An 11,724-nucleotide genomic window follows, 5' to 3' on the forward strand; every position below is an offset into this window, starting at 1 on the left:
AGTCTTATGAACACCCCTTCATGTAAAGTGTTACCCCACAGACTGCCAAGAATGACGTATGACCGGAACGAATGAGTTACTACTCATATCAATACTTGCACTACTAACCATGAGCTCGTTCAGAGCAGCTTCCTGATGTCAAACAATGTCAGCATGAAGATCCTCCTCCACAAACACATGTGCTTTATAGTTCAGCTCTGCGCTTCAGCTGATGCCAAAACACCATCCACTCTGCCACCAGTAATACACTTTCTTCAAAATGACCCAGTCCAGTCGCCCCGTCCTCCTGCTGATGCTGTCTTCTCTGCACTGCCTGGGTGAGTTCAGATGCCTCTTTTTGAGAAACAAAAATGACTTTAGTGGAAATATTTAACCCTGGAGTCTTATGTAGCATGATTATGTTTCTGTCAATAGCCAAAATACATTGTGTGGGTCAAAATAATGGAAAATAAATCAAAGTTCATTAGAATATTAAGTAAAGATCATGTTTTCCTAATTATTTCTTATACAATTGATCATTTCAGTGTAATAAGAGGTCAATAAACATTACTTTGTTAAACCACAGAGTTCGACTGAGCAGAGATCAACATCCCATAAATAAACGAAAACACACACAAAATCACAAAATGTGAGAACTTATAATTAATGCATGTTTATAATGTAAAATCACAAGCTTACTGTACCCATTTTTTGCAATATTTAGTAATTTTCTCAACTGTAAATATAACAAAAATGACATTTTTAATTAGTAATAGGCATTGCAAAAAGATCGGACTAACCTAAGCCCTAACCCGAACCCTAAAAGTACAGATTGGTTAATTTTCACACTTACTTGCACATATTTTATTTCTTATACAATTTCTTATTTCAGACTATTAAAAAGTCAATAAACATCACTTTGTTAAAATTCGACAGAGCTGACATCAACATCCCATATATAATCAAAAATCACATGTGAATTAAAAATTAAGGGAACTGATAATTGATGCATGCTTTCATAGTGTAAACAAGCTTGTTGTACCATTTTTCTGAAACAGTAAATTTCCGTCAGTAAATATATCAAAACTGCATTTTTAATTAGTAATATGCATTGCAAAGGAATCGGACTAACCATAGCCCTAACCTTAACCCTAATACTCCAGATTTGTTATTTTACTATTTTTTTTCCACATATATAATTAAGTATACAATTTATAATTTCAGATTAATAAAAGTACAATAAACATCGCTTTGTTAAACTGCAGAGTGGAATTTTCAGCATAAAAATTTGACATAACAGAGATCAACATCCCATAAATAAACAGTAAACACCTGTGAATAGCAAAATACGAGAACTGATAATTAATGCATGTTTTTATAGTATTAAGTAACAAGCTAATTATACTAATTTTTTAAACATTTAGTAAATTTCCATCAGTAAATATATCGAAACTCCATTTTAAAGTAGTAATGTGCATTGCTAAGGAATCGGACTGGCCATAGCCCTAACCTTAACCCTAATATTCAAGATTTATTATTTTTCCATATATTATTTATTATACAGCTTATGATTTCAGGATACTTATATGTCAATAAATATCACTTTGTTAAACCGCAGAGTTGAATTTTAAACATCAAAAGTCAACAGAGTAGAGATCAACATCTCATAAATAAACAAAAACACAACTGAATGACAAATTATGGGAACTGATAATAAATGCATGTTTTTATAGTGTAAAATAACAAGCGAACTGTAGTCATTTTTTAAAAATTTAGTAAATTTCTAACAGTATATATATTAAAATTCCATTTTTGATTAGTAATATGCATTCCAAAGGAATCGGACCAACCAAAGCCCTAACCCGAACCCTAATAGTCAAAATCTGTTATTTTACTAATTTATTTGCACATATATTATTTATCATAAAATTTATTATTTAAGACTAATAAAAGGTCAATAAACGTTGCTTTATTAAACCACAGAGTTGAATTTTCAACATCAAAACTTGACATAACAGAGATCAACATCCCATAAATAAACAATAAACACCTGTAAATAACAAAATACGGGAATTCATAACTAATGTATGCTTTCATAGAGTAAAAAACAAGTTAATTGTACCCATTTTTAGAAATATTTCGTAAATTTCCATTAGTAAATATATCAAAACTGCATTTTTAATTAGTAATATGCATTGCAAAGGAATCGGACTAACCCAAGCCCTAACCTTAACCCTAATAGAGCAGATTTGTTATTTTACTAATTTATTTGCACATATATTATTAATTATACAATTTATAATTTCAGACTAATAAAAGATCAACAAACATTGCTTTGTTAAACTGCAGAGTTGAATTTTCAACATCAAAACTTGACATAACAGAGATCAACATCCCATAAATAAACAATAAACACCTGTGAATAACAAAATACGAGAACCGATAATTAATGCAAGCTTTCATAGTGTAAAGTAACATGCTAATTATACTCATTTTTGAAACCTTTAGTAAATTTCCATCTGTAAATATATCAAAACTACATTTTTAATTAGTAATGTGCTTTGCAAAGGATTCGGACTAACCCAAGCCCTAACCCGAACCTTAATAGACCAGATTTTCAAACAGACATATCTCTGCCAAATATCATCCTATCCTAACAAACTATACATCAATGGAGAGATTATTTATTCAGCTTTCGTGTGTGATGTAAATCCTGTAGACGTGTAAGTGTAAAAACTGACACTTACGACTAGTTTTAGTATCCTACAAACTACTCTAATACACCTTGATTCATAAGATAAAAAGTAAAAAGCTCCAGTCTAATCTTTTTCAAACTCAACACAAACAAGCTACACAGTTTTTCACACCTACACATTTCACATTTTGATGTGCACTTGTTGTGGTTTTCTAAGCCCTCCTTGTCTTTGTTCTCACAGGAAGTTCTCTTGAGTCAAACCCTAAAGACCCTTCAGTTTTGGCGGAAGCCCCTGGCCAGATCACAGGAGATTCTGACATTTCTCTTGTGCCCCAAATGCCCGTCCTTCAGCCCAAAGAAACAGCACCGCCTCTGGTCACCTACACCATAAGAAACCCTCAAGGCAAAGTGTGTGTGAGGGCCAGTTTTGGAGTGGAGTTCGTGGTGAGAGAGAACAAAGTAAGCATGCTATTTTATCAGCACTTTTATTTTGCTCTCACAGCATGTTTGTGCAAAGGGTGAGAACTCGCTTGGTTTACCACCAACATCGTCAACGGCTCACAGAGCTGTCAGGAAAAAAAACAACTCAAATGTGCTAAATATATAAGCCTGTGGGCACACCAGCTCTGAACTGGACAGCAGATATAATATATATCACTGATTCAAATGATCTGGTCAGAGTGAGTCGACAAGTAATGACTCACTGATTCAAATGATCTGGTCAGAGTGAGTCTACCAATAACAACTCACTGATTCAAATGATCTGGTCAGAGTAAGTCAAGTTTATTTATTTGGGATTAGAGTGAGTCTACCGTTAACGATTCACTGATTCAAATGATCTGGTCAGGGTAAGTCTACAGTTAATGACTCACTGATTTAAATGATCTGATCAGAGTGAGTCTACAGTTAACGACTCAATGATTCAAATGATCTGGTCAGAGTGAGTCTACAGTTAATGACTCACTGATTCAAACGATCTGGTCAGAGTGAGTCTACAGTTATTGACTCACTGATTCAAATGATCTGGTCAGAGTGAGTCTACAGTTAACGACTCACTGATTCAAATGATCAGATCAGAGTGAGTCTACAGTTAACGACTCACTGATTCAAATTATCTAGTCAGATTGAGTCTACAGTTAACGACTCACTGATTCAAATGATCAGATCAGAGTTAGTCTACAGTTAATGACTCACTGATTCAAATGATCTAGTCAGAGTGAGTCTACAGTTAACGACTCACTGATTCAAATGATCAGATCAGAGTGAGTCTACAGTTAATGACTCACTGATTCAAATGATCTTGTCAGAATGAGTCTACAGTTAATGACTCACTGATTCAAATTATCTAGTCAGAGTGAGTCTACAGTTAACGACTCACTGATTCAAATGATCAGATCAGAGTTAGTCTACAGTTAATGACTCACTGATTCAAATGATCTAGTCAGAGTGAGTCTACAGTTAACGACTCACTGATTCAAATGATCAGGTCAGAGTGAGTCTACAGTTAACACCTCACCGATCAGTTTGTGCTGATTTCTTGATTTAATTTGTATTCAAGAGTCACAGAAGGTGTGTAGACCCCTATAGGGTTTTTCATTTTTCCCAAATTTTGTCACTGTACATGAATTAAGTACACTTAAAGGACACAACATTGAACATGTCGACAGCAAATGAGAGATTATAATCTTTCTTTCTTGCTGTTTTTACAAATTCCTTGCAGTCAGATTATGATGAAGTATCTTGATCTTTAGATTGTAATCATCATTTTGTAGAACTGACATATTGTTAGAGTAAATCAGCACTTATCTTCAATTCCAGAAGAAGTATTATTTCAACTTGACTCCTAACTCAGCACGGGCCACAGGATACTGTGCAAACCAAAAGACTGTCCTCTCACTGGAGTTTTCTGGTGGAAATCTGGAGTTTACTTTCATCAAGGTAACTACAGTCCCTTTTATTTTCAGTTTTATGTTTATTATAAGTCTTCTTTTAACATTAAACACATGGGGCTAATTAACATTCAGTGCAACATTCTGCCACTCTTTTAGGATGGGGATCAGTCCTATGTGAAGACTGTCAAAGGTTCTCTGAGAGCTGCTCCTCCTTGTAAAAACTGCCCAAGTAAGTATTAGTTACAATCATAAAATCATCACTATATTAATTATCATGTAATAGCTCACAGAAACATGCCTGGGCCATATTGCCTCTCTATATCCAAAGAGAATTATAATTAAGAAACCAACACCAAAGTAAGTTGGCAAAACCAACTGAAACAGTTGCAAGCAAGAAATCAGGGTGGGGCCAGCAGTACAGGAAGTCTAGATGGAGCCAGCAGAACAGTAAGTCAGGATGGAGCCATTAGAGCAGAAATTCAGGATAGAGCCAGTCAGGATGGAGCCAGTAGAGCAGGAAGTCAGGGTGAAGCCAGTAGAGCAGGAGGTCAGGGTGGGTACAGATAAGCAGGAGAACAGGAAGTCAGGGTGAATTGAGAGACCAACACCGAAATAAAGACAGACAAAACCAACTGAAACAGTTGCAAGCAGGAAGTCAGGGTGGAGCCAGCAGAAGAGGAAGTCAGGATGGAGCCAGTAGAACAGGAAGTCAGGATGGAGCCAGTCAGGATGGAGCCAGTACAGCAGAAAGTCAGGGTGAAGCCAGCAGAAGAGGAAGTCAGGATGGAGCAAGCAGAACAGGAAGTCAGGATGGAGCAAGCAGAACAGGAAGTCAGGATGGAGCCAGCAGAACAGGAAGTCAAGATGGAGCCAGCAGAACAGGAAGTCAGGATAGAGCCAGCAGAACAGGAAGTCAGGATGGAGCCAGTCAGGATGGAGCCAGTACAGCAGATAGTCAGGGTGAAGTCAGCAGAAGAGGAAGTCAGGATGGAGCAAGCAGAACAGGAAGTCAGGATGGAGCCAGCAGAACAGGAAGTCAGGATGGAGCCAGCAGAACAGGAAGTCAGGATGGAGCCAGCAGAACAGGAAGTCAGGATGGAGCCAGCAGAACAGGAAGTCAGGATGGAGCCAGTCAGGATGGAGTCAGTACAGAAGAAAGTCAGGGTGAAGCCAGCAGAAGAGGAAGTCAGGGTGAATTAAGAGACCAACACCTAAATAAAGACAGACAAAACCATCTGAAACAGTTGCAAGCAGGAAGTCAGGGTGGAGCCAGCAACGGAGGAAGTCAGGATGGAGCCAGTAGAACAGAAAGTCAGGAGGAAGCCAGTACAACAGGAAGTCAGGGTGAAGCCAGCAGAACAGGAATTCAGGGTGGAGCCAGTAGAACAGAAAGACAGGATGGAGCAAGTAGCGCAGGAAGTCAGGGTGAAGCCAGCAGAGCAGAAAGACAGGATGGAGCTAGCAGAATAGGAATTCAGGACGAAGCCAGTAGAGCAGGAAGTCAAGATGGAACCAGCATAGCAGGAAGTCAGAGTGAAGCCAGTAGAGTGGGAAGTCAAGATGGAACCAGCATAGCAGGAAGTCAGGGTGAAGCCAGTAGAGTGGGAAAGCAAGTCAGGATGAAGCCATCAGGAAGTCAGGATGGAGCCACCATAGCAAGAAGGCAGGGTGGACTCAGCAAAACATGAAGTCAGGGTAGAGCCAGCTGAGCAGCAAATCAGGATGGAGCCAGCATAGCAGGAAGTCATGGAGGAACCAGTTGATCAAGAGAGCAAGAGGTCAAGGTGGACCCATCAGGAAGTCAGGATGGAGCCAGCATAGCAGGAAATCAGGGTGGAGCCAGCAAAACAGGATGTCTGGATGGAGTTAGCATAGCAGGAAGTCAGGGTGGAGCCAGGAGAGTAGCAGAGCAAGAAGTCAGGGTGTAGCCAGCAGGGCAGGAAGTTAGGATAGAGCCAGCATAGCAGAAAGTCAGGGTGGAGCCAGTAAAGCAGGAGAGAAAGAAGTCAGGGTGGAATCATCAGGAAGTCAGGATGGAGCCAGCATAGCATGAAGTCAGGGTGGAGCCAGTAGAGCAACAGAGCAGGCAGTCAGGGTGGAGCCAGTAGAACAGAAATTCAGGATGGAGCCAGCATAGCAGGAGAACAGGAAGTCAGGATGGAGCCAGCAGGAAGTCAGATGGAGTCAGTAAAGCAAAATAGCAGGAATACAGCAAAGAGACAGGAGAGCGTGAAGTCAGGGTGGAGTCAGCAGGAAGTTAGGCTGGGTACAGCAGAGCAGGAAGTCAGGGGGGAGCCTATGAGCCTTCATAAGATTAGCCGGCATTGATAGAAAAGAACTAAAATGACTTGATTTTTCCTATCACTTTACTTGCAAAACATTTCCTGAATTTATTCCACAGGTAAAATCTATGTAGGACTGGTGGATAACGAAAAGTTGTTCAAAGCAAAAAATGGCCTGAGCTTCAACTGCAAGTCTGAGACGATGTTGATACTGGCAGACTACTTCAGGCTTAAACTGGTGCCACTGCAGATTCAAGCCTTTGATCTGGTCAACGGGGCATTTGGAAAAGGTAAACAGTACAGGGTGTAAAGAGATTGTAGGTCAGAGGTGGAAGTGAGTCACAAGTTTCAAGTCTTAACCTTCAAGTCTCAAGCAAGTCAGGACAATTTTTTAGATTCAAGCAAGTCACATCATGGCTTATTTCAAGCAAGCCAAGTTGTAGCTTGGTCAAGTCAAGTCACTGCTTATTTCAAGAAAGTCAAGGTAATTTTTTTAGACTCAAGCTAGTCAAGTCCAGTGACGTCATATCTTATTTCAAGCAAGTCAAGTCATAGCTTGGACAAGCAAGTCGCTGTCAAGTCATTATACATTTAATGAAGATTTAATTTAACTTTTAGATTAAAATACAGTAGTTGTGATTTATAAAAGTTTTACTTGCAATAAAAAAACATGCATTTGCACTTAAAAGATGTCCACATCCAGCTACGCTTAAACATAAAAATGTCTATGGAAAAGTAGTTCTTAATGAGCTGATCGATCAAACTGGTTTATAGTTCCAGTAAGCACCAATCCACAATTTGCCTAAAGCTACTTACATTTTATCACACCTGACACTACCACTGATGCAAAATAAACCAATATCCTGAGTTATTCAGCTACTGCAGTAGTCATCAACTCGAGTCAGGAATTGGTGGGTTTATTTCAGGGGTGCCCAAACTCGGTTCTGGAGTGTCCTGCAGAGTTTTAGCACCATCTTGCATCAACACACCTGCACAGATGTTTCTAGAAAGCCTAGTAATGCTGTGTTCACACCAGACGCGGAACGCGCGGATAAATCGCGCTATTCGTGCGTAAATAGCCACGTGAACATTTGAGTTTACTCGCTTCATTCGCGCGTCAACCCCCGCTTCATTCGCGCGTCAAATCCGCTTCAATAAACTATACATTTTATAAACTATAACTTCAATAAACTCCTCCAGACACTGATCCTGGATGACGGAGAGTTTCAGCGGTGCTTCTGACTGAGCCAAGCCCAGTTTGATGACTTGTTGTCGGTGTCACCTGGAGGACTTCCCCCAGGAGACCATCAACAGGTTCTACGTCCCCACACGCCCCCACAAGTGCAAGCTTCTCATTGGTTAACGCGGCGCGAATGTCCGCTGAAGTTCAGATTTTCGAACGCGAGAGATTCGCGCGAAACGCTCGTTAAGCGAATCAAACGCGCAAAACGCTCAATTCGCCCCGCGCAATTCATGTCATCCGCGCCGCGCCATTCGCGCATATCGCATACTCGAGCTTGACGCGCATTCCGCGTCTGGTGTGAACGCAGCATAATGCTGTGTTCACACCAGATGCGGAACACGCGGATAAATCGCGCTATTCGCGCGTAATATAGCCGCGTGAACATTTGAGTTTACTCGCTTCATTCGCGCGTCAAACCCCGGTTCATTCACGCGTCAAATCCGCTTCATTCGCGTGTCAAATTTAATTCAGAACAGACACGGATTCGCATGATAGGCAGGACTTCTGTCTTCCCGGTGACTGTAGCTTTGTTGCTAAAAGGCTAACATGAATTTTTAGAAGAAAATAGCAGTGTTTATGTACTTTATGAAGGCTGAAAAACGGCGTTGATACATTTAGGACCGTGTCTGAGTCCACTACATGCTTTCAGAGGTGCATCCAGCTGTGTGAGCTCATAAACTTCTCCAGAAACTAAACCTGGATCACGGAGGCTTTCAACGGTGCTTCTGACTGAGCCAAGCCCAGTTTGATGACTTGTTGTCGGTGTCACCTGGAGGATACCATCAACAGGTTCTACGTCACAATCACGCCCCCACAAGAGCAAGCTTCTGATTGGTTAACGCGGCGTGAATGTCCGCTGAAGTTCAAATTTTCAAACTCGAGAGATTCGCGCGAAATGCTCGTTAAGCGCGTCAAACGTGCAAAACGTTCAATCGCCAGGAGAAGAATGAATGTAGCGGAAACAATGGTGTAAAATAAGTCTCTAATGTCCCCAGAGTGTGTATGTGAAGTTTCAGCACAAAATACCACAACCCTTTAGGCTCCTAATTGTTGCCATTTTGATGACTGTAGCTTTAAATTCAAATGAGATGGTGCTCTTTAAAAAACAGGGAGGAGCTACAAAGGCCTGTGTGTCAGTATAGTGGCAGATTCAAAAACAAGACTAACATTCTATGCATATGCTAATGAGGGAGGGTGTAACAAGTGTAGCATGATTGATTATTCATGATTGACTGATCATGTCTTGATTTCAGAGGTTGAATGCTGGGCGGATTACAACAAGCGGATGATCCCGATAATCCTGGGGGCCGTAGCTGCAGCCATTTGCCTCATAGCCATTCTGACCTATGTGCTCGTCAGAGAACATCGAAACCAAGGGTATGAACAACTCTAAGACTCTAGATGCGGATCTTGAGGACGAATCACTAGATCTTGAGTTTTGGATTTTGTGATATTGCTTCACAGTTACTCTCATTAAACAATTAAAATACGATTGATGATTGAAATAATGTTGTTGTTGTTTTTAATGGACTTTTGCTACTTTAATGTCTGATGCTAATCATAAAGGTGCGAAAGCATTTCATTGACATTTAATCATTTGGCTATTGATGACGTTGTTGTAACAAAATAAATATGATGAACGAAGAGAAGCCCAGTCCAGGAGACTTGAACAAGCAGAAACTGCTTTAGTTACGTCTTGGTTAGTCTGCAGTCAATACAGTGTCTTCAAGAAGTCCACGAGTCTGCAAGATCCTATACGAGTCTCTTACAAGGTCTGCAGTCTGCGAGATTTTTCACGAGTCTGATATGAGACAAAGATGTCCTGCATATAATGTGGCTTGGTGGAGATGGCTTAACAAAGCATGCAAAGGAAGTAGGTAGGTTGGTGAATAAACTTGCCAAGCCACAGACCACACAAGTTTATCAACAAAGGGGTTTCGTTGGCCTGAAAGTATCACCTGAAGGTAATGGAAGAGTCGGTAAAACCCTGCCCAGAGCATTTGCATCACTTCGGCCTGATCAGTAGTCAGGAAGACAAAGGTTTAATGTCCCTCATAGATGGGCTACTACAGTTTCGAAAGCAATGTTATAATTTAAAACACCAAAGAAGATAACTTTTCAGCTATATGTAGATTATTGTTCATTTGAAACTAGATTATATACATTTAATTTTCAACGATGTTATCTAAAGAGACTTGCAAATGTAGACAATGAATGTAATTAAAGCAACAGAACCAAAAATATGTAAATAATATGTTAATTCCTAGTTAGTCTTATGCAATATACAAATATACAAAATATGTTGTTAGAAAGTCAGATTAGATGACTTAGAGAGTCTTATAGTGATAACGTATGTGAACATACGTGTAATTATTTGTCCGTATGTTGTATAATTAGCCAATTAAGTGAATTTCCTTACATGTTGAATGTGCACTTTATTTATTGGTTGTATGTATTTTGTTCATTACGTGCAACATCCTCTTTAAAGGGTTCATTTAATTTAAGTTTATGTATTTCTTTTCCTAGTTCTGATGGCATTGTTGAGACATAAAGGAATGCAAGGCTAGAATGTACGAGACATACTACAGACTAGTGTCTGAATAAATGTCAGTTTAAATCAAGTACGACTAGAGCCTTTGTTTAATCTCGAAAAAAAAAAATGAGGAGTTTAACAGCATTTAGGTAAACAGTATTTGTGTAAGGGTGACGCGGTGGCGCAGTAGGTAGTGCTGTCGCCTCATAGCAAGAAGGTCGCTGGTTCTAGCCCCAGCTGGGTCAGTTGTCATTTCTGTGTGGAGTTTCCTTGTTCTCCCCGTGTTGGCGTGGGTTTCCCCCAGGTGCTCCACAGTCTAAACACTTGCACTATAGGTGAATTGATTAACTAAATTGCCCGTATTTGTGTGCATGTAAGCATGTATGGGTGTTTCCCAGTACTGGGTTGCAGCTGGAAGGGCATCCGCTGTGTAAAACATATGCTGGATAAGTTGGTGGTTTATTTCGATGTGGCGACCCCTGATGAATAGACGGACTAAGCTAAAGGAAAATAAATTAATGAATAAATAAAAAAAATATATATATACACACACACAAACGTCCACATGGGTTACTCTGTCAGTTGTTTTTGGTAATAAAGGCGTACACTTGATTAAACTTTCTGAAGTGTTTTTAGCAAAGAATGAAATAATAGCTTATCGTCAGTAGTTTCTAGAATAGGTACACAAAAAATGTAGACTTTTCCCTAAATATACACATTTTTTATTTGTGATTTAACTGGTCTGGATTATATTTATATTGAAAATGTTAATAAAATAATATACATTTTAATTGCAAATTAGTTCATTGTTTAAACCTACACGAGAAATTCTAATGAATGATTAACGTTACATACCTCGTCCGTTACCTCACATCCACACAGAGGAAAGAAAGTTGATCACGCACCTCACAAAACGCCAAACCTGAAGGAAATTACAGACTGTAAAATAAATAATAAACATACAAAACATTATTTATCAAAACTTTGAGTTAATATGTTCTGTGTAAAGCTACATTTGGTAATTCAAATCATTCATTAACCTACACAGAAGAGCCTGAGCACAGTTAAAACAATTCATCCGCAAAATGCATACACGATCC

The 11,724-nt window shown here is 39.5% G+C and overlaps 2 protein-coding genes across 4 annotated transcripts in view; one reads left to right on the top strand and one right to left on the bottom strand.

The window, feature by feature from the left end:
* The window catches only part of kng1 (kininogen 1), a 38,721-nt gene that overhangs the window by 26,068 nt on the left and 929 nt on the right, over window positions 1–11,724 (bottom strand). The window contains exons 2-3 of one of the 3 annotated variants that reach the window (XM_073936462.1): window positions 11,480–11,546; window positions 109–331 (exon numbers count right to left, since the gene is read on the bottom strand). In XM_073936462.1, the coding sequence (XP_073792563.1) occupies window positions 109–111 (3 nt within the window). In that variant the 5' untranslated portion in view covers window positions 112–331; window positions 11,480–11,546. Of the gene's footprint in view, window positions 1–108; window positions 332–11,479; window positions 11,564–11,724 lie in introns of those variants that run through there. The other 2 variants (XM_073936461.1, XM_073936460.1) reach the window with 2 other exon arrangements.
* lamp3 (lysosomal associated membrane protein 3) lies at window positions 214–9,599 on the top strand. Its single transcript, XM_021473556.3, has 6 exons — window positions 214–317; window positions 2,916–3,133; window positions 4,493–4,612; window positions 4,723–4,795; window positions 6,968–7,138; window positions 9,345–9,599. Exons 1-6 carry the CDS (start codon window positions 260–262, stop codon window positions 9,482–9,484), a joined length of 780 nt encoding a protein of 259 aa, XP_021329231.2. The 5' UTR covers window positions 214–259; the 3' UTR covers window positions 9,485–9,599.

This window comes from Danio rerio, chromosome 22 (assembly GCF_049306965.1).
Source record: "Danio rerio strain Tuebingen ecotype United States chromosome 22, GRCz12tu, whole genome shotgun sequence".
Classification (NCBI taxonomy): domain Eukaryota; kingdom Metazoa; phylum Chordata; class Actinopteri; order Cypriniformes; family Danionidae; genus Danio; species Danio rerio.